At 36.9% G+C, this 24,561-nt stretch overlaps 1 protein-coding gene across 2 annotated transcripts; it reads right to left on the bottom strand.

The window, feature by feature from the left end:
• Window positions 1-95: 95 nt before the first annotated feature.
• LOC133522268 (uncharacterized) lies at window positions 96-20,752 on the bottom strand. 2 transcript variants are annotated; one of them, XM_061857539.1, is made up of 4 exons: window positions 20,732-20,752; window positions 2,206-2,283; window positions 814-1,050; window positions 96-287 (listed from the first exon to the last, which is right to left on the bottom strand). In XM_061857539.1, exons 2-4 carry the CDS (start codon window positions 2,276-2,278, stop codon window positions 133-135), a joined length of 465 nt encoding a protein of 154 aa, XP_061713523.1. In that variant the 5' UTR covers window positions 2,279-2,283; window positions 20,732-20,752; the 3' UTR covers window positions 96-132. The 2 variants fall into 2 exon arrangements, with proteins under 2 accessions (XP_061713523.1, XP_061713522.1); XM_061857538.1 differs by lacking the exon at window positions 20,732-20,752 and adding an exon at window positions 3,249-3,351.
• Between the last annotated feature and the right edge of the window lie 3,809 nt (window positions 20,753-24,561).

Genomic DNA, 24,561 nt, shown 5'->3' with positions numbered 1-24,561 from the left:
ATTGCTTTATGCTGCTGCTGTCGTTGCTATATTTAACGTTGACAAATGGTTTGACCTGCCCATAAAAGCTAAATAGAAGTGGTAAAGACAAAAAGTTTATAATTATAGTTTATTGTTAACGTAGACATTCTCTTAGTAGAATCTGTTCTTCTTTCCCTTATAGATGACAGGGTCCAGGTGCCAAGTCTTGTTGCCGCCGCAGGAGATCAGTGTGTAGCAGCCGCCGAACACGATCGGCGGGTCCGTGTCGGGGACGCAGATGTTGTCCTGGCAGAACGTTGCTGTGCCTGTAATGTAGCAGTGACAAAGACATATTAAACCTCTCACAAGATGAGGCTACTTTGATCGCCACGGTTAGTGTCTCTGAGACTCGATGTTCAAATCCCGGTAAGGGCATTGTTGATTAAGTATTTAGTCTTTAATAATCCCAAAACAAGACTTGTTGAATTTACGTATTAATTGGACAGTATTAATTTAATATTATATCCCGGTCATTTGATAGGCTTGCGTGGGGACATCGATCCAACACATAGAGGCCCTTTGGAGATTCGTATAATTATTTATTTATTTCATGAGATTTTTTTTCAAAACTGTTAAGTTCATACAAATTACAAATAAATCAATACTTTGATTATGCTGTATATATTTTCGTTTGAAGTATTACAGGTCTAACTTATATTTTATATTCTTGTTTTGTTGTTCACTTTGTCGTTCTAATTCTAATTTATGAAAGGGATTTAAAGCGACTTACCCCATAACTATTCCTAGGAATCTATACGCCCGAAATAAGGCTTTAAAAATGGAAGCACTTACCAACATAGCCAGTTGGGCGCGCCTGTCGCTTATTCTTCACATAGTCCACCACAGCCTTCGCCAAAGCATAGAAGTGCTTGCTGGCCTTATACCTCATCTTCGCCAACGCGGAATCACAATCGCTCTTGTCGGCTCGGCAGTGGTACACCATGTTCTTAGTGTTGGCCTTTATCATCTCTTCGCGGAGCACTTGGTATTTGTTGTCGGTGTACAGCATTTGAGCGAAACGGACGTTTACTGTTGGAATATTAGAGTGGTTTAGATTATTAACATGTAAATATGGGGGCTTCGAGTAGCGCTACCTCGTTTCACGCAAAATAGGCACAATGGTTGTCGATTTGCGGAAAATGCCCAGAAGCACTAACTAACTATGGGGGCTTCGACAGAATAGGCATTAGATATTTTTTATTTTTAATATTAAAGGAAAAAATTAAAAATGTAATAGAACTTGTATTACTATGGTACCTATATGTATGATTCTCTAAGGCGTAAAACTAAGTCTTTTGTCAAAAATTAAATGTTCGATACAAGTTTTTATCGCTGACTGTACTTTTCTTTCAACAGGCAACTAATACTCATCATGAGGTCAATTCTAACAACTTCAAACAGTACTTACTAAGTTGCGTTGTTTTATCACAGAGTTCCTGTGGCCATCTCCTGGGTCCATCATAAGATCAACTCGATGGTACCATAATATTGCATTGTCACTCGACTTAGGAGTACAACATATATGTATATGAAGTTTTAGCTCAATCGAATAATGGGAAGGGGATCTAAAGGATGACTCACGCTAGAACGGTCCGAGCCCGGGCCGAGTCCGGGCCGAAGCGTCCGACACTTCATTTTCTATCGACAGCCGCGGTGATCATTGACCCGGCCTCGGACCTAGCGTGAATCATCCTAATTTAGCTTGATTATACCCGAACAACCATAAATTACAAACATTGCAAATTTGCTTTTGGTAAGATAAGGTAGCTCTTAAAGCTCCGCGGTTTATGTCAATTGTACTAAATTTTTATCTAGGTACTGAGATACTTACCAATAGGGATATAATCAAGCTTTTCAATCTCGTACCTTACTCAGCAAGCTTCGTTGCTTAAACACAGTACTCGACTGAAAAGCTCTCTATTATATCACGATTGCATAAAATATTATTTTAGACAAGCGAATTGTACAAAATATTTGAATGTTGTTTTGTTTCTTTTTAAAAATAAAATAATGTTCCCTTAAAATAAAATTAGATATTTTAAGGTTGTAAGGTACTTTCCTGCCAGGGCCCATTATTTTTTTCCCTATATAAGGAAATAAATACCTTTGTTGAGTTGATATGATCTGTAAACTTTCGAATAAAATATGATGTGTAGGAGTACCTAGATACTATATTATACTTACATCCGGCACCGACATTGTACCCATCTCCTCGTCCAATGTAAAATAGCGCCAAACAAATGACAGCCGCTCTCATTTTACCTGAATACAGAATGATGAAATTAAAACGTAACCAGATAAATCAAAAGCACGAAGAACACAGAGTTTGATAAAGGTTGTAGCTTCGAATATACACTTAGGAGCAAAACTGTCCCAATAGTAGCATATTAGTAGAATGTGGAGAAGTTGATGTCGATGGCATTGGCTTGGCATTTACGGTTATTTGTAATTTCGAATCGAAAAGTAGAAAAAAACACATTTTTATTTTTTCCAATATTTCTAGTTCCTCCTACGATAACTCCAATTATCCCTATTTGACATACATAATAAAGAAATTTAGCCTCTCTAAAATGAGGTATCAACTGTTTAAATCGTGAACATAGTTTTCTAGTTATAGCAGAATAACAGTCGTCTTTAACATTGAACTAACAGACACTATCTATGGCTGTTTTTAATGGTACACTTTTGTACCGCACTATAAGTCGCCTAAAAGCCCCATTAAAATAATTTCATGATGATTTTATAGTGGCAAAATTAATTATATATGGTTCCTTATTTGGAGTTTCCATAGGAGGAAATAAAAATATTGGAAAAAATAAAAATATGTTTTTTCTACTTTTCGATTCGAAATTACAAAATAATCGTAAATGCCAAGTACATCATATGTTAGTACTGTTATGTATTAATTATGTGCCCCTCCTCTTGATCGACATCAACTTCTCCACATTTTACTAATATGCTACTATTGGGACAGTTTTGCTCCTAAGTGTAGGTATTTACTTTTTCTATTTTTTTTATGAAAGTATATTGTTCGGCTGTCTATAAATATAATATTTATACCAATAATTATATTTATAATAATTATTTCATTCATAAATATAATATTTGGGTATTATTTATGATTCATTAAAAAGCAGTTTTGAGACCTCTTTTATTTTACATAATTATTCAGAACAGCATTGAAATTACGGTCAGTCATAGAGTAGGAAAAGGTCATTTCTGATTACCTGTCAGATATACGTCACTCCGTATATAAAATATAATAAACTACCGTTGACACCCGCACCTACAACCAATAGACCTGCACAACTAACAACCGCTGCCAAATGACCAATTAGTTGGTCAGTTACACGAATAGTTTATTGGCAGTAAAAATCTTAACGACTGAAAGGTGTTAAATTAGGAATGTTACTAAAGAACGACATGTTGCCGAACCTGAGCCATGACCGATCCGTGCCCGAACTAACTAAAGTCTTACGACGCGGCAGGCTTACTTAAAATTTCACCTGTTTGTATTATTTCACCTGTTTTAATTTAATTTAATTTGTATAAACGAGCCATTTTGATGAATGTCTCTGTTTCCCGACTAAATCTCATAAGGCCATTTACATTGTGCATGTTTAATGTATGGAAAAAAAGGTGTTCGTGCCTCCGCTTGAACCACGCGATTTGACACCTTTGTAACTCACAAGGAAAGGTACCCCAACTGTCCGACTCCGATTTGATTCATTTTGATATATGTTATAGAGTAGTCTAAAATAACGGACACTTATTTTTTTTAGCTGCCCAAACTCAACCTGTTAGGAGAAAATGGCCTTCAAATACTGAAAAGTTACTAAATCTTCAACTCCTATAGAAAGTGATGCTCAAGCAACTTGCTAGTTAATGTCTCGTTTGAGTATATGTTTGAAAGCAGTAAAAAATAATGAGCACGTGTTTTGTTATATCGGCTAAAACTCATTTTTTCCTAAAAAAATCGACATTCGAAGTTTTATAATATCTTATCGCTAAAGTTACACATAAAGACAGGTATTTTTTTTAGGAAAACTCGAGTTTAAGCAGATATAACAAAACACGTGCTCATTATTTTTTGCTGCTTTCAAACATATACTCAAACCAGCCATTAACTAGCAAGTTGCTTGAGCATCACTTTCTATAGGAGTTAGAAGATTTAGTAACTTTTTAGTACTTTGAAGGCCATTTTCTCCTAACAGGTTGAGTTTGGGCAGCTAAAAAAAAATACGTGTCCGTTATTTTAGACTACTCTATAACATATATCAAAATGAATCAAATCGGAGTCGGACAGTTGGGTACCCTTCCTTGTCAATCCCTAACTCAGTCCTATTCAGGTGAAAACAAAAGTATACACTATGTAGCTTTGTAAAAGTGTGCCTCAGGCCCGGCCTAAAGCTTAATGCATACACACGGCGGTAGCGGGCGTGAGCAGGCGTGCCGTGCGCAGATCTGAGCGGGCGTGGTGCGCGGGCGTGAACGCTCGGCGGCGGGTCCTACGCAGTCTGTATTAGGAGAAAAGAGGATGGCCGTTTCTCCATACAAACGTAGTCCCTATTTTCCTGTCGGCATATTGATATTTTGGAAAATAATTTAACATAATTTGATGTATATTAACAATAGCTATGTCCCTACGTTTGGATTTTTTAGATTTTTGTATTGTTATGAAAATTAGGAACGAAAAACAGATTTCATTCAAAATTTTAAATCTTCTAACTCCTATAATAGTTAAACATTCTAAAAAAAAATCAAACGTAGGAGGATAGCTGTGGTTGATATACAACAAATTGTATGAAAATTTTCAATAAAGTTAATATTCGAAGAGGAAAATGAGGACTACGTTTGTATGAAAAGGTGATTTCGCGCGGGTCCTCCACTTTCGTCTTAAGAGGAAAGATTACGGCCATTTCTCCATACAAAAGTAATCCTCATTTTCCTCTCTGAATATTGACATTATGGAAATTATTTTTACAAAATTCGATGTATATTAACCATTGCAATGCTCATACGTTTTTTCAAATTTTTGAATATTGTGAAAATTCGGAGCGATAAACAGATTTCATACAAATTTTTAGATGCTCCTAACTCTTATAATAATAAAAAAATCGATAAAAATCAAACGTAGGGGCAAAGCTATGGTTGATATTATATCAAATTATGTTAAAATATGTTCCATAATGTTAATAGAGAGGAAAACGGGGACTACGTTTATATGAAAATGCAATTTCACGCGGGTCCTCCACTTTCGTCTTAAGGTCAATTTTAGGACGCGGGACAGATCAGGCCCGCGCACGCCTTCTCCCACCTTGTGTGTGCATTAAGCTTAAGATGGAAGATTAGAAAATATGCCAAATGGTATTCAAGTCAGCTCAGAAGTTTACACGGAATAAGGTAACACATATCAGAACAATAAACGTGGCCGAAACGTTCAATTTAAGGGCTTCTTAAGAAGATAACTCGATAGAGGTTTAAACGGAACAAGGTAACATATATCAGAACAATAAACGTGGCCGAAATATTCAATTTAAGGGCTTCTTAAGAGGATAACTCGATAGAGGTTTAAACGGAACAAGGTAACATATATCAGAACAATAAACGTGGCCGAAACGTTCAATTTAAGGGCTTCTTAAGAAGATAACACGATCGAGGTTTAATTCTTAAGGTAATGCTTTCTATATTGTGTACACGTAGTGATCTAGAATGTCAAAAATGTATTAAGGTGGTCACACTGAACAAGGTTCCCAATGGGACCGATATGAAAATCGTAAAAAAATATACCCATACGTTTCGTCTACTTCGGGCGGGATTGTGTCGTCATGGGAAAATTTCTTTAGTAAGGTACCTGGGTCGAATATGGCCAGCCCGGAAATATGGCCACACCCCTACACGTCCAAAACTATGGCGCCATCTACAACTTTGTTTATACGAGTTAAAACGTCCATATGTGAGTAATGCTCAGGTGTCGCCACCATCTTCCCCGCGGCCCGGGCCCCGCTAGTCCCGCAATGCCACTCGAAGTGAAACCACGTGTCACGGATGCAAATATTCACTCATAATTTTCGATATTTTTTTTGCTTTTATTGACTTTTGCTTTGCTTTTGAATATTTATTCTCTTTTAGTAAATAGTATATTATATGTGTATGTTTTTTTTAAGCTTACTTTTGTATATTTTTGGTTTTGATCTTTTAAGTAAAATATGAGTATGACTGAAAATATGGCCACTTAGTGGCCAAAAAAGAAAAAAGGAAAATAAATCCAAGTTGGGAAGGAAACCACTTATTAGTAATCAGGAAGAAAAGGAGCTGGCATCTCGTATCGTACGGCTAAGTGATGTTGGTTATTCATTAACGTCACGTGTGCTTCGTATGTGCATCTAGAAGTATTGCCAGGGAAAAAATATGGTACAGGCTAGACAAGACGTCTTAATTGGCAGAGATTGGCTAAGGGATTTTATGAATTGGCACAAGAGAATTCGTAAAAGAAAAACCCAAAACAAAGATGTGGTTTTAGACTAATTTACGAAATTTAAAAAGCTGCTGGAAGATAACCAGCTGGTGCGTACACCAGAAAGAATTTAAAACGTAGATGAGAAGGGTTGTTACTAATTTTTTTTTCTTCGGAGTTGATTTTTTTGTTCCTTTATTTGATTAAACAAGTTGTTTCAATAAATTCATTTTATTTATAGCACTTAATTCCATCACAAATATATTTTACCTCCGTTTCTAGTTCATACCGTTAATACGACCATCATCAGGCCATATTCACATACACTGTCGGAAATATGGTTATTTCACCCAACTTTATATTACACTATCATATAAATTAGGACTTGTAACTTCTACTGTTATAAAGTGCGATATATATAGTGTCAAACCTTAACGTGCCCATATGCGACCCAGGTACCTTACTTATGTCCATCTTAACACATTTTTGACATTCAGGATCACGACCCCAAAATTACGTTACCTACATATTTCCTTCTAGGACTCATTAAACTTTTACAAACCTGTCTAAATGTTGAAATTTGGAAAAATAAAGATACTCGTAGCAATTACAACTGAAGCATTGTCTGTTACGTTACCAACATTGCAAAACATTACACGGTGATTGCCGATAGTATTGAGACAATTCGTACCGACAGTTGACCTGCAGGCAAATCTATACCAATAATTCGAATGCATCCGCAAATGCAATAACAATGCAATTCTAAAATAGTCCAGATAAAGGTAATAGAAACAATTAACAATGGTAAGCCCGTTGCCAAATCGTGAGTCAGACGAACAATGCAGCCGTTTCATGCTTATAGGACATATTTGTCTTTGAAACTCGTACAGAAGAAGACGTTTACGCTTTATCCAGTTGTCTTAAGGTTTTCATTGGCCTACTAAGTATGTCGTATATAGAGATACGTCGTTTTAGATTTGTGGAGAAGTTTTGCAGTAATTACCGCCTGTCAGGAAAGATAGCTCCAAATCTTGCGCTCATGGTGTTATTATAAAACTTACTGGTCACGCTACGAGTGAACCGGTATAAGTTTGGTTTAGATTACTCGTAGTTCTTACGAATCTTGGGTTCTAAACATTCTAGAAACCACGGATCTACAGATGAGTGGAGAATAGTTTGGTAGTAGTAGCGAAGTAGAATTATAATATAACCGTATTTCTCGCTTAAATTATAGCTTTAGTAGACTTAAGCCATATAAGGTATGGCAGAGATGTCATTTAGACTTGAGTTCCTGAAATAGTTGTTTGTTTGGCGCAAGTCTCTACCCCTTCTTCCCTAAACTCAGGATTCTCATATTGACCCAATTGTTTCATTTTAAGGATGACTCACGTTAGAACGGTCCGGGCCAGGGACGAAGGTTCAGACACTTCTTTTTAACCCCCGACGCAAAAAGAGAGGGGTGTTATAAGTTTAACGTGTCTGTCTGTGTATCTTGTGTATCTGTCTGTGGTATCGTAGGTCCCAAACGGATGAACCGATTTTCGTCGATGCGTTTTATTGAAAACTGATGTGTCGGATGCTCCGGCCCGGGCCGAGCTCTTGTAGCGTGAATCAACCTTTACTTACTGTTTCGTTACATAACAAACACCTTACATACATACAATACTATTAGAACAAAGTGTTTTTTGAGATAAAAATAATTGTGTCATTCCAATTAGAAACACTACTACTTATATCAATTTTAAGCCGAAATAAATGTCATATGTACAGTCGAGGAAATTAATTCTTTAGCAGTTTACGGTTCAATTTAATTTACATTGGACAGCTCTTAGCATAAGTATGTACAACAAAAATAACTTGAACCGCAAATTGCTAAAGAATCAATTTCCTCGACCGTACTTAGAAAAAGTGACTAAAGTCTCCAGGACCCAGGGCTGGAATTGAATCAGCGTCCTCTGCTTTCGCGGCAGGTGCCTCAGCCCGTCGGCCACCCAGGTTACGGCGGCATGAGTCGAATTTTTCCAAGTACATAATTATATGCAATCTATGTATGCAACTTAACTTACTTGTAAACGCGGCGCTTGTAGCTTGTAGAGGTTCGTAGCGGAACCCGGAGCATTGGGGACCAACGACGTGCGTAATAGAGTTGGCTAAATCATAGAAAACCTTGGGTAGGTACGGGCAGCGCAGGAATGATGCGGGGAATTCGATTAGGAACGTCTTTACAAACCAATGGATGACGAGGATACGAGATACCTATAAGAAAAGTTAACCCCCCCCCCCCCCCTAAAGAAAAAGGGTAGATAACACGCATGCCATACATGCATGCATGCATGGATGTATGGCTTGCGTGTTATCTACCTTATCGTCGACAATAATATTACCTATATCGAGAGGCACTAAACAGGTGCGCGGCTACTTGATCGTTTTTTTTTATGATACAGGAGGCAAACGAGCAGACGGATCACCTGATGGTAAGCGATTACCGCCGCCCATGGACACCTGCAACACCAGAGGGGCTGTAAGTGCGTTGCCGGCCTTTAAGATAGGAGTACGCTCTTTTCTTGAAGGTTTGAGGGTCGAATCGGTCTGGAAATACCGCAGGCGACAGTTCATTCCCCAGTTTAGATGTGCGAGGCAGGAAGTTTCTGGAGAAACGCACAGTTGAGGACTGCCAACCATTTAAGTGGTGAGGATGGAAATGTTGTCGCGTAGGGCGATGGCGAAAAGAAGTGACAGGGATTAATCCGAACAATTCCTCGGAGCACTCCCCGTTATACATGCGATAGAAAATTAAGCTAGCAGTCGACAATTTGAGTCGCTCTTCGTTGGATGCGCTCCATAGGAAGAAGCTGGTACTGGGGTGCCCCTGCCCATAGATGAGAACAGTATTCCATGTGCGAGCGCACGATCGTGATGCCATGCTGGCTAATTAGTTGTTCATTGTCACTGCTAATTTAATTCCTTCTTTCTGAAATTTGTAAGGGAGGTTTTTTGAGCTACTAAGGAGTAGATTACTTGGAATAGAAAACCTGGGAAATTAAATCCTTTCTGTAAGTTCCTGGGAAATTAAATCCTTTCTGTAAGTTCCCGCCAAACAAGAAGTCTATAGCACTCGTGCTATCTCCTTTATAATCGACTATAATATTGTATCGGGTGGCACCAGACTGCGGTACCATGGAGTATATGGTTTGTGGGCTACTCGATCGAGACGACGAGTCTGCAAATGATGTGTCCATTGATGGTTTATTTCCTTTCTATTAGGATTTTTTTTAATTTAATACTTACACAATTTGTAATTACTAATTAGTCTATCCAGTATCAGATTTCAGGTTGACGCAACATCGAATTTTTTTTTAAATATATATTTTTTTTTATTGTGTACTGTTCTTGTATTTGTATTGTGTTTGTTCATATTCTTATAACACTATATTTAATTATTTTTCTTGGTGTTTTCGTGGTCTCTGTACTCGTGGTGTAATGCAAGCCTCTTTAATGTAGCAGTAGAGTTTCGCGGTATCGGTTGGTCCATCGGATTGGGTTACGTCCTCTCCTTCTAGGGATTTTATAAAGACACATGTCTTTCTCTTCATCTCTCGAGCCATAAAAATATGCTTATAGTCATTTTCTCTTTTCCGGGAAAAACCTGTAAGAAAGTAGAGAGGCGTAATAGAGAGTACTCTCCAGGTGGGTGTTGTGCCTGTCGGCCGAAGTCCAATAATAGATGGTTAAGAGTTGTATAGTAACTCATATTCGGAACTCCCTTGGCGCGCTGAAGGGAATGTATGGCGCTGCATAGCATCATTACATGGTATTCGCTCTTTGTATGGAAGTAGCTCTACTTCTTCTTCTTTTAAAATATGGCTTCCATCAAATCTATGATGATTTTGCCAATGTCAAGTTATGTTGTAAGTTTTAAGTGTGCTCGTAGAGCATGACGTTGTTCGGTAGTTGCTTTTAGTAAAGAGATAGCTGGACTTTACTAAAAGTCACGATGGATTGCCGGGTGTTGATTAAAATATGGTTAAACGCGTTTCAAGATTAGTTTTTCATTAGCTGCACACTTCTACGATAGTTCACTGCATAATAAGCTATCAATATTACACTTTAAACTACATGAATGAGCAAAACACAAAAAAATATTCTAGAGACGTGCTCGCCATCTTGAATCTCAACGACAACCCCCGTAGCTCTACTTAGTGTGGCACGCATTTGACAGTGACATAGGAAACGCCAGTAATCTTCTTTTTTCCTTAGGCAAATCAATGTACACCATCCACCGCAAAATTCCCTTAAACATGTACTCCGCACCAAAAAGGACACACTAATTGTGCTACAAAATAATACATCACGTTATCGACCGCTGGCGCCGCTAAATAATTACACTTACATTCTATTGTTCTGGTGTCAGATAATATTATTTAATAGGTGGTAGCAGTGTCACTGTAGATAACTCTAATTGGTCTTGCCTAACCTATCTAGTTACAAATGCATACATTTCTCTATGCATTATTATATACCTTGCTCGGTATCATGTCGATATTAATTAATACAATGTTCTCATTATGTCTACAGTCTACAATATAGTTCTCAATTGGATACTGGAGTTATTAGTTTTATTTGTTTTATTTAATAGTTGATGTGATATATTTAATCTTAAGACATCTGTGGGGACCGGTATCATCGGTGGCAATAAGAAATAAAGTACCAAAGCTGGAATAAAAATAAAGATAGGTACTGGCACATATTATCGGTTTGATTATTACAACCTAAATATGAAACCCCGCTTTGATAAAATTAAGCATACCTCTGGAAGTAAAAAAATGGAAATAGACATATTTGTAAAACATAAAAGCATAGGATTTTTTTTTGCCTTATATAAACTGATATGGTTAGCTAAACTGAACCTGTATTATAATTAATCATCGGCCAGAAGATATTGACTGCTAGATTAAAGCCTTAGCTTCTCTCCACAATCTCCACAACGAGTCGTTGAGCGGTGCCCTCACTCAACGGTCTCCTGCGTTGGTTAGATCGGTGGTCCACTTCGTCAGTGGCCTGCGCTACCCGTCCCTTAAATACTCAGATTAAATTAATTTGCATTGAGAACCATATTCATTGCCCAACGACGTAGCATCGAACACGATCTATCGGGCAATTCCTAACATAACTTCGAGCACAGAATTATGACGGACTGACGGCCGCTGTTGTAGCAGGTGGATTTATAGACTGAATACCTATTAAACTTGTTGCTTGTGTTATCCATTTACAAATTTATCTTTGCAGATAATAAAATAAGATTTAATCAAATATGTATCTAAACAATCTTGCAATAGGGAAAATGGATAAATCTGGGTGGATTTTAAATGTTGTTGTTAGTTTGGTAATTGTATTCGCATTTAAGAAGGGTGGTCGCGTCGATAAAACTGCTTTATTGGCGTGTGAGAGCTGTGAATTATTACATGTTAAGCAGGTAATAGTAATAGTGTATGTGATGTGATATAATTGATATGAAATTATTACTTGGATACGAGTATAATTAAATAAAAATTATGCTTGCTTGAGTACTTATATTTAGAGTACTATTATAATATGCATATAAATATTTAGAACAACATTGTTACGAGTATATTCTATGGGCGAAGTTGTTGATATTTTGACGACCGGTCTGGCCTAGTGGGTAGTGACCCTGCCTATGAAGCCGATGGTCCCGGATTCAAATCCCGGTAAGGGCATTTATTTGTATGATGAACACAGATATTTGTTCCTGAGTTATGGGTGTTTTCTATGTATATACGTATATATATCGTCGCCTTCCCATAGCACAGGCTTCGCTTAGTTTGGGGCTAGGTCGATCTGTGTCAGAATGTCCCCAAGTATTTATTATTTATTTTTTATTTTCGGAAGGGAGCTTATGACTGATTGTAAGTGGACACAGTACCTTGTAGAGACTTGCGACTCTAGAGGAGTCACGTTATCGAGCCTTTATAGGTAAGTACTTAACAAGAATTAGCTGCTGAGACCACTGAGACTACTTAATGCATGTTTTTCACCGTCAATATAGAGTAGGTCTATCCATTGAGCACTTTGGGATGTATACTGCACCCAACCGAGTCTGATGCCGAAATGTCATAATTCAATAATTCAAATTTATTTGAGGTTGGATATCGTAGCTGAAATTTAAAGCAACCCAAGTATGGTTCACACAAAAGACCAAAAAGAATGCAGAGTACCTAATGAGTAACTTGTGAATTGAGGTTATATAGGTAGGTATCGGTATACCCCTTCGTTAAAATTCCGAATCTTTAAAGATGTATGCTACATAAAAAAATGTAATTGTAAAAAAAAAAAAAAAAAATTGCTACATGAAAGCTTATGTAAATATGTATATCTCATCTCGTGGTACCATCTGTTACCCGGAGTTAGCGATTATCATCACATGCGTGTATTGTGTGTATCAACGGCTGTTCTAAGCAGAGATCGAGTCCAAATCTTAAAATGTTTGAGAAGAGTTTGCAATCCGGATACGAAATGTATGAAATTATCCGGATCCACGGATCTCCCCATACATTTCAGATCCGACGTGCAAACCCTATGTTTGAGTTTTTATCTCAAATGTTTGAGTTTAGGCCAAGACAATTTACGTCTTCCTGTATATACATTTTAGTATAAATATCAGTACACCATATAAAATAAAGTCCCCCGCCGCATCTGTCTGTGTGCATGTATGTTTGCGATAAACTCAAAAACTATTGAACGGATTTTCATGAGGCTTTCACCTATGGATACAGTGATTTTTGAGGAAGGTTTAAGTGTGTAATTTGCTAACCTGTGAGAAGCCGGGACGGGTCGCTAGTATCAATTAAGTGATAAAAACCCGATGATCAGCGCACGCTACAATATCAGAAACAATGAAACATCGATAATTCCACGCAAAACCATTTAACCATTCGCGGACCATCGGCATCTCAGCCAGCCAGTAATTCGATTGGTGGAAACAATGGTTATAAAATGGCCGCGATCTGCTAATGCAACAATAGCGTGATAACCCTCTCACCCCATTAGGGAGCACCGCGAACACCAGTTTATTAGAATGGCTTTCTGGATAATAAAAGGAATCCATAGTTGGAAATTATGCTTAGTAGCATCATTGTGATCTTTATTGGCCTTATCCTTTACGGGAACAATTACATGTTCGGTACCGCCTGTAGATACAGTCAGGCTACAATTTCTTCTGTAACAATCCCTGGGTACAGTCAAAGCTATTAAATATCGACACGGACTAAGTGCCAACATTATGTGTTCATGACCTTATTGCCCGTAATTTTTTTTTAATTTCTCATGCTTTGAAAGAGCATGTTGGAAAAAGTGTGTAGAAAATGATACGTTTCCACACTACATTTTACTTTCCAAGTACGATTTTTTTTTTACGATAAGCAATTGATATTTGGGTTTAAATGGATTTGTTCTGCAATTTCCATTCTGATATTGAACTCCACATTCCATAAATAATGATACTTTTACCTAAATGGTTAATTGAAAGTTAAATTATAAATGGTTAAAAGTAATGCTATAAAAATATAAGTACAAGTACAAATGTTTAAAAAAACACATGTATTTTTCTTTCCTCGAATTCGAAATGAAATGTAGAGTAATTAACTCAGTGAAAGGCACCATTTCAGCCTCGGACTATTGGTGCTCTCACTACGTTCAAGCGTCAAACTACCTCGGCAGAAATGAGTGGCTTTTATCCCTTGGTTAACAATCTAGATACTATTGGAACTTTATCTGACTGTACTGTCATGTTTTTATCATTGCTAATTTGCAGTCGTACGATCAATTTTGGAAAAGAACATGTCGGATATGCCCAGTGTACAGTTTCATTACCACATCTGAATGGACGAGAAAACCCATCTTAACTTTATAATTACGGAGAACTTGATTTTAGCACCCAAAAAGTACCTATATTCTGATACCTTTTTGTTTTTGTCAGTGTATCTAACTAATGTCTGTATATATGTGATTATTATCTGTTTACATTGTACAGCTTTCTTGTATGAAAATCTGTAGTTATGAACTTACGATGACACTTTTTGGACACCTATCTACGATATTTAAGTGTTCACCACCTAGTGGGTTAAACTCATATTCTATAGGCACAGCGATGAACATATAAACTTATAATATCCCTGTGGCATTAAAGCTCTTCCTGGCTTGTCATCCGATTTATGAAGCCATCTAGTGTCCCCCGTGAATCAATACGGTGCTACTGATCGTGCGAAGTCGGCTAATAGTAACCTTCAGTGATGATTTATTCGCGGCAATATAATAATCGGACACGTGACAAACGGGTACTAAAGGTCTAAATGCCATTTCGAAGCGATTGCGGGTGCTGCCAACAAATCATGGTATAGTCGGTCACAAAATTCGTGTTGATATCGCAAAATTTTGTAAAAACGGCGGTTACCGGGCATCTCCGAACAAAAGCTCGCGACCAGGGCTATAAACGCGAAAATCGATGTTCATGAATTGCGGGCATTTATCTCTGTCACTTTAATTACGTCATATTGAGAGTAAAAGAGAAAGATCTCCGTAATATAATTTGACGTATATTTGAACCAATGACCAACTCACACCAAATGAGTAGAGACTCTCTGTATAGAGTGGTATAGATGCGCCTGCCCGTGCGAACGTCGGTTGTAACATATGGAAATAGATGTCAGGTGTCTCATATTATAGGGAGAGGGAGCTCTATGTAACAGTGGATTTCTTAAAGGTCCCAGTGGATACCTATTTGACCAAAAGTGACGATTTCGCATTTACCTTTGATGTTGCAAAGGCGCATTTAAGCTTCATCTACAGCGTCCCTTTCCATTCCAAAGTAACAGTCAAATAACGTTATTGGTACCTCAAGTACCTTGTATATGTTATGGACCAAGTGATAAATTGGGCATTTTTCATAATGCCCAATTTATGAAAAATGCCAAATTTGAGATGGCAATTTGATAATAAGTATGCAAATAATTAAATTGCCCGGGCATTATACATACTGCCTCTCACCTAATGGGCAAAGTAATAAAAAAACATGTTTCACTACTATTATTTTTAACATTAAAGTGAACGCAAACAACGTAAAATTCCTAAACAACTAACCATTTAGGTAAAACATCTAAATAACTACAGGTAATTAATATCCGTTATTCATTTGTATTTCTTATCATAACATTATCTTAGTCGAGTATACCGGTAATATTGAAATGGATAAATAAGTCCATAGACGCAATATTAATAAAACTCGTGCGGGTGAGAACAATAAGATCGCAGCCGTACTCCATAACTATTATGAATTGTGGTTTGTCCGTCTTTGCGTGCCGTGCCAACTCCGGGAGCCTAAACTTTATGGCCGTTTGCTTAAATTTAATATTGTATGGTGTTTATTATGTGTCCATAAATAAATAAAGCCTTAGAAAGAATCTCATTCGACGTTGAAAATATCGATCAACTCAAAAAACTGGTTATCTATTGGGATTTAAATATATGATGTTTGAAGAGGCCTTATATCTAGTCCATATAAAGAGATGAGTGGCGATTACTCAACCAAGACGAGCATAAAATCTATTAAGAGCAATTCCTAGCTGAGCAACTTTTCAAATCTCAAATTTTTGAAGCTATGTTTCTGTCGCGCTGCGGTGGGCGGGAGCCGGAGCTATCTAAGTGTGAGTGCGCGCACACAGACGCGAGACTCGTGCGCTCGCTCATTGCGCGCCGTTCCGTCGACATCGCCCGCGAGCCAGACGGAATTTATTCTGCGCTGCCCGACGCAAGTTGTTTTTGTTGTTACCACGTAATATTGTTTTTCATTTTTATATTATACTGTATCTATTACACCCTAATACCAAACACCCTATCACCTGTACTAAATGTATTTTACACCTATGAGGACGAAATAATAAATGATTGATTGATTGATTGATATTAATTACCATATAGGTAAAAACTGCAAAAAAGAATGATGTCTCAGCTTCGGTTGTCGTCGTACAGTCAAGTGCAAAAATATGTATCGAAAGAATCGTCTCATAAATATGGTACTACGCTCTTATTACACTGGAATAAGATGCTATGGGACATATTTTTGAGTAAGATGTGTACACCCATATTTTTACACTTGACTGTACTATCCGTATCAGTAAGTTGGGAGTTATCATGGTGTGTTGTGGAATTTTGTAAGTAGGTATAAATATACCTATGGTTAAACTACAATCTATTTAACATGTAGTACGATGAGGCTAAACTTGGGCCGCCTTATTGAAGAACGTATTGCAATGACAATCTGGGTAAAGTATGTTGGGATAATGCCGGACAATTTTGGGACCAATTGAGAGAACTCGTGAAAAAATGTTTTTTCGAGATCTCAACACGTGACATATTCTTGAAGTACGTAGCGAATCGTTAAATAATAACCGTAGATTCGGCCTGAATTTTGGTAATCTTCAATATAGAACGGTTTTAGTTTTGTACCTGTGTAAAGATGAGACATACTTTTTTTTAGGGTAACGAGTGTTTTGCCATCAAGGGAGAACATTGGATGGTGAAAAAAAGTTGCTTCTAATGGAAAGAGAATAAGGTATCACAAAGAAATAGGTCCGGTGTCTACCCTTTTGTATCCGATCTTAACCCTGATACAAAAATTGGTAAAATTGTAGCTCTCAAACTTTTGATACCCATGTCATAAGGCAATTTGATAAGTAAACAATGTGCTAAGAAACCTCTTATTGTAAGGTTTACCCGAAAAAATAAAAAAAAACCACTAAAATAATAGATACGTTGCGAAGTTTTGACAATTTAAGATTTCGTGAACTGTACAAGTTTAGGGAAAGTGTAAATGTATTGTTTATTGAATGGAATGTACTGGAAGATATTAAGTACTTAAGTATAATCGTGCCCAGTCATTTTTAATGAAGGTCGCCAAAAAAATAAGAATCAAACTTAGAAATCAAAAAGACTAAGTAGTTCTTTAAAAAGGTCAAGGTCACTGAGAGCCCATCTTGAAGTATGGAACATAATAAAAATTGCGATTTTGTTGGTTTAATTTTGCAATTATGTATATATATATATATATATATATATATAGTTGATATACAATCTTTTTTTTTTGATAAAATGTAATGATCGTATGTAAAGTAAATATATAGGAAAAGAGAGCCCTCTTGAAGCATTTTAAGGAAACTAATTTCGAAGCCCTATCTCTATTTTGTATCCGAAACTAGCAATGTATGTATGCCTGCACATCTACATATGCATCCGTATGTGTAGGTACGAGGGTCATGCCAAAAGAAATTAGATACTCAAAAGTTACCGACTTTATTCTTTATTACAGCTATCTATTTTTTCGAAGTAGTCACCGTGAACACGTATACACTTTTCCATCCGTCTAAACCACTTAGAAAATACCGATGACCACTCTTCTTTAGATACCTCAGAAATTTCATAATTATACGCAGCCAGGGCATCTTCTTTGTTCTCAAATCGCCTTCCTTTTAATTTTTCTTTAATTTTGGGAAATAAGTAAAAATCGCAAGGGGCTAGGTCGGGGGAATATGGCGGGTGGGGCAAGATAGTCACGTTTTTTGAGCTGAAATAGTCAAGTGTTCTAGCAGAAGTGTGAGGGGCAGCGTTGTCATGGTGCCAGAGCAGGTGCTGAGTTCCCGATTTCGGCCGCTTGTCACACCAAGCTGACAGTACTCTGGGGGCACAAACTGTCACATACCATTCAGAGTTGACTGTCCTTTGATCTTCTAGCACTATCGTAGCAATATGTCCCGTCTTGCAGAAAAATGAGGCAATCATTTGTTTTTGTGTACTTCGGGTTCGGCGACATTTTGTTGGCGTCGGCTCATCTTCAAAACACCATACTGTGGACTGCCGCTTTGTTTCGGGGTCGTAGTTATATAGCCATGTTTCGTCACCTGTAAGTATATCATATACATTTTTTTTCTCGCCAGCGTCGAATTTATCTATCATAAATTTGCACCAATCTACGCGGCGGTCTTTTTGCAAATCGGTGAGTTTGTGCGGCACCCATCTTGAACAACGCTTATGAAGGGCCAGATGATAATGAATTATAGTTTGCAATGCTGCTGATCCAATACCCAGCTCACGCACGAGCTCTGCATATGTAATTCGTCGGTTCGCACGAACATTTTTTTCCACAGCCTGTACGTTTTCTTGAGTGACTGCGGTTGGCGGCCGTCCGGTCTTCGCCTCATCTTCAAAGGTCTCTCGTCCCCTTTTAAATTCAGCAAACCAATTAAAAACAGTTGCACGTGAACAAGCAGACTCGCCAAAAGTTGAAACTAAAAGTTCAAAACACTCTTGAGGTTTTAAACCTTTTTTAAAATCATAATAAATCATAACACGAAAATCACGTCGAGTGAGCTCCATTGTTGCGAAAATTTCCCTCCAAAATTACCCAGAAAAAAAATAATTAAAAAAGGAATCCTAACATTTTCCGAGTGTTCCATATTTGAATTTATTAGCAAATAACCTACCTTTACAATGGTGTATAACTGGCCAGTATCGATCAAATGACCATAGAGTATCTAACTTCTTTTGGCATGACCCTCGTACTTTATTGCGAAAAATTGCTCATTTGCTATCTATTTTACTCGATTTTGTTATAAATTTCAACATGTATCATCAATCATTATCCCTATGCAATATAAATACTCTTTATTGCACATCTCAATAAAAGAAAACAATACAAAAGAAAACATACACATAAGCACAGGTAAACAACATGCGGTCTTATCGCTAAAAGGCAACCTTTGGGTTTCGGAAATTAAAAAAAATTACATTGTCAGTAACCATCGCGCTGGTAGTGGTACTGGATAAAAATAATGGTACGAAAGTGTGATCAAGAAAACAATAAATGTGATAATTAAGGTCAGTAGGTAAATTGAAGAAAATTTAAAGTTTGATAATCACTGCTGTTTTTTAAATAGGTAAAGATCTGATTGTTTCTGGTCCGATCTTTACCTGGAAGGATCAAGATCGGATATCGGTCTACAGCAGTGCTAGGTCTGTTAACACAATTAAAAAAACAAACACAGTTTCATCACAATACGCAAAATAAATTACAGAGCGAAGATCGGATAGAAGGAAGAATTCGCGAAATTTACCTTGCTCTCTGTGATTGCACATAGCACAAGCCCGACTCCCTGAGCGACGCGGGGACACTGACTGTCGAGGCCAAATTAGGGGGAAATGCATGTCCTACGTTCTTCACCCGCATCCGGTATTTACCCAACATACCTTAATCGTTGAACCGCCGCATTTCAAATGGCCCTTATTTTGATATCGGCTAGCCGTAATGTAATACGGCGGATTATACAATACGACTGCGATACTTATATATAAATCCCCTCGTCAATGTAATTTCATTAAATTTGCTATCTAGTGGCAAACATCAAAGTAGTTATCTTTTACTTGTGACGCACAAGTGTGAGCAATGTAAAATACTATATTTCTAAAAAAAATTGCCTACTACGTAATAAAAGAAAATGTGATTATTAAATTATAATACGAAAGGTGGTCAAATCGCAAAATGCTGTCGTTTTATTTAAAATAATGAAATAATTAGACCAGTTCCGAAAGTACCGGGAAATCCCGGTTCTTTAAAACAGTACCGGTTCTGCAATCCCTAATAAGGATGTTATGCCCATCACTATTCCTTCTGTGTACGTATATTTAGAAACTGTCTCCGCCTCCAATTCGTGCGATAAGGACAACTGCAGCTCGGACCGAAATTCACTCGCAAAAAACTCAAAAATCGAGGTTTCGCTCTCGACTGTTTCCTCCTCCAAAACGCAACTAATCATTATGAAATTTTGGAAATTGCAAGAGGAAGAAATAATCTATGCCTCTATGTTTTGATTTTTTGGATATTTTTTGTCATATTTGTATATTGTGCCTTTTTTTACAGCCAATTCAATTTAGCCGTTTTTGCGATTTTCGAGGCGCTGTATCTTTCGTCAAAATAAAATAATCCAAAAAAACAAAACATAGCGGCACAGATATTGATGATATTGATCTTATTTGAAAAAATCACTGCTCTAGGTTAAAAATCCAGGGAGGAATCAGTCGAGAGCGTTTGTATGGAAAAATCGCAACTAGGAATTCCTCTTAAGTGACTCTACTAGTGATTTCATGTTTTTTAAAACCATTGAAGGTTTGACGAGATTTTTTCATACTAACTTACTCACGTGGAGTACCATCGCTTCACGTCCAACGATGATGATATCAATGAGGTCCAAGATTATTCACTTAACATAAATACACACAACAGTTAATCACATGATATACAAGGAAACCAAATTTATTTATAAAACCTAACCTTGACGGTCATGACACAGACTTGACAGCGAGAAAGAACTGGAAAATTATAGGTATTCTCTTTGGATTAGGCTATATTCGTATTAATAAAAAAAACATTTTTTTTATATTCGCATTAATTAAACGTATGTTTTATTTAATATTTAACTTTCTTTAAAAATCATGTCATTTATACAATATCTGCGCTGTCAGTTTGACACGGTAACATGTAATTATTTTAGTAGTAGAATAATTAACATACTTTGGCAAATAGTTAATAAAATAGCTAAGCATTTGAGCATACTGGCTTTAGTAGGTAATGTGCAAACTGTGCAAGTGGCCGTGACTATAGCGGTGTATTGTGGTAGTAGTAGGACATGAGTAGGACTAATATTGCACGAATAAGGAGTTGCCGGTGATGATTCGAAGGTCAGTTTTCTTCTTAGTAGGTTAGTTAAAATTACGAAGGTGAAATTAATTATACTGCATGAAGCATCGGTCCTCATCCAACCACAAAATAACACCATGAGGGAAATCTCAGGGCCAGTAAATTAATGTAAGTGTTCGCAATGTCCCATTCGTTAAAACAATGGTAACTCCTTTCTAATAGTCTCCTTGTAATTGGCGATGTCTTAACTCTTTGCTGGACAGTCTTTACGGCGAATGAGCCGGGAATTAATTACTTTTATGGCGCTCTAGCCCGAGTGAGACCTCTGAACGCGGTAGTCCGTTAATTTATTGATATTGGGCTATTGTAGTACAATTGAGTTATACACAGGTTGTTTGTATTTGGCTTTCCAGCTTGTATCTATCGACTTAGTATTTGCCACGCGTAAAACTACAATTGTGATAATTTTTATAGGGGCAAAAAGTAATCACATTTTATATATATTGAATTTGTTAAATATTGGAAAACGGTTTTATAACCAGAAATTTAGTCTTAAATTAAGTTAGATTTATTAAGTATGTTTGCTTAGGATGCTAGAGGCAAACCAAGCTAAGTTGGCAGTGATTTTGATAGCCCAGCCTATGCAAGTGATAAGTAAATGTCATGATTTCATAGAAATTTGACGTTTAAAATAACAATTGCACTGTCTGGGCTGTCAAAATCGCTGCCAACTTATCTTGGTCTGACTCTATGGTGAATTACTCTAATATATTGGAAATCATAGTTTATTCTTATGATAATATTATAGTACGATGGTCAAAAAAAAAATTCTTCACAATTTTTTTACTGTAGATGAATTGCGTGCTATAAACTTGCATTTTTTGTATCACACGATTTATATTCAGCGTATCCCACATGTTTTCTATGCCTACATGTAAACAGTGTAGTACAGATTCTCATCCAGAAACATGTTAAAAATAAAGACTGACATTTAATGTACAAAGGTATTCATGTAGATATAGCCATCACGCGCCACAGAAGTGAGGTCTTAAACCCATATATTTTTAACTCTTGCTGGAACTCAACTTAATATACTTAGTACCGTAAGGCGTAATCTAGCAAGCAAGCTTTTCGAGCGAAAAAACAAAGGAAAGTACAGTCACATTGCAGCATTGTCAAGCTGAAACTTCGCTATAGTGACGATATCCGTATTTTTTGGAAACTTCTGGACTACTTTACTGTTTTTATTATTTATGTGTCTCTACGTCTCCTTTCCATCGCCCGAGGCTAAGATAATGCTTTAGAACATTTCTATGGGCAATTTTTCACTCGGATCAAAGTCATTTGCCAATGACAGCCCCGGTCTTTGTGTATTCGCGTTATTGATTATTTCCAATTGAGATACATCGGAATAGGAATTAGACCCTAAGTTATTGTGGGCGGTTCCGATAGAGACGTGGTGGTCGTCGTATTGGTCTGTCATCCTGGGGAAGAGTAAGAGCTTTATTTATAATGAAATGGATCTATAATGTACAGATTGTCATGTTTATTAAGAGAAAAATGGGATCGCTTTCGTAAAAAGTTTCTGCGTCAATTATTGGGATCAGGTTTGCAAAGGGAGCCCCGCTTCGATGATGAGGTTATACAGTAGAAACAAAAAATTTTCACGTCAGTCAGCCATCAAAAAATACAACCTGAAAAAATATAATCCAGACGGACGGATCACTATTTCACTCATGTTTTCTGAAGGTATTCTAACAATTACCTTTAATTACCGCAATAAAACAAAACGAAAGAAATTTCAATAAAATAATACGAAAATAATGAATTAACGAACATCAATTGACAGTTCAATCGACAACTTTTTTTTTGTAAAAAAAACTGTAGGATGCGGTCCGAATTGCGGATACTACTATTTGTCAACTATAGTAGAGATCGTTAAAAGTAGTTAAGTAGAATTATTTACTGCGTAACAATTGCGCAAATTTGTATGAGTTCATTGTTTTGATTGTATAATAAATTACCTAAAATATGGTGTTTTTATTAAATTTTTATTTCATTAATTAATTATTACGAATGAAGACTCGTAGGGTGTTTTGGAACGATGCGGTCTGACTTATTTCGGGGGTCTATTATAAACCGTTGAATTACGTATGCACTTTTTTGTCTCTTTCTTTTTGCTAATGACGTGAAAGGGATAAAGACAATAGAATCCAAATATTTCGAACTTGTATTAGGTCCCGCACGTTGAAATGACATTCGAATCTAAAGGTCACTTGAATGTTATTTTGTCTCACTCGGTGAGCAAAATGCGATTTTGCTCACTGTTTTTAAGCAGCAAAATACCCTTTTTCGAGCTGCTGACGTGAAAATGAATAATCAATAATGTTATTTATATATTTAGAGTCCTTGTAGGAATAATAAAAATACTCTAAAACAAAAGGTTTTATCGGCTTCACCAACAGCAACGAAAAAAAATTAATCAATTACTTTATTTGTATTGAGTGAGGATGCGTGGAGAGGGATGTGGTTGGTTAGAATAGAACCAATAGAAAATTGCCGACTACTACGCATCCTCGCACATATGGTCCAAAATAGTTAACTTGAAATTCTTCGTTCAGGTGTAACTATTATTCGAATGTCGTATTTCTTTGGCAAGATATTTATAAAATGGAAAGCCAAAAATCACACCAATAGAAAAACTACCCTGCTATTTATAGCAAGTATTTATACTTAATTGTTTTAAGCTATTACGTTTTGCAAAATAAATACTCAAAGGGTCAGGCCACCAAAGCCAGCATTAAATGCAGTCACTGTTAAACGTCTTTACTTTCAAAGTAGCGGAAATATCTACATGAACTTAAGCTATAGAGTAATATCCTGTTCTTTAAGTAATCTAGTAATCTCGGACAAGTAAACATCAGAGTGGGATCTCAATCGGATCGGGGGCCGGTCGGTCCGGGCAAATATCCCCCGGCGGGATGTATACAGCCGTATCTGATCCGGCCCGAGATATACTTAAGAAAGTAACATTGGTTTTCGATTAGAAATGTTTACTAGAATTTTATAATTAACTAGCTTATGACCGCGATGATTTTCTTACTACGTTCGAGCGCCAAAATACCTCGTCACAAATGGGCCCCTTGCATTCGGCTTGCGGCTTGTGTGGTGTTAAAGACTCCGACACGAATGTACTTATAATTAGCTGTTATAGGAGTCCTAACGATGACAATTTAGCAAATTTTCTTGTTAGATTGGAACGGTTATTAGATTACTGTGTTGGTAAAATTTGTGTAATTTGTGGGGATTTTAACATTGACCTACA

The sequence above is a fragment of the Cydia pomonella genome, chromosome 10 (assembly GCF_033807575.1).
Source record: "Cydia pomonella isolate Wapato2018A chromosome 10, ilCydPomo1, whole genome shotgun sequence".
Taxonomy (NCBI): Eukaryota; Metazoa; Arthropoda; class Insecta; order Lepidoptera; family Tortricidae; genus Cydia; species Cydia pomonella.
Note: the sequence above shows the minus strand (reverse complement) of the source record. Positions and strands in the feature narration are given on the sequence as shown.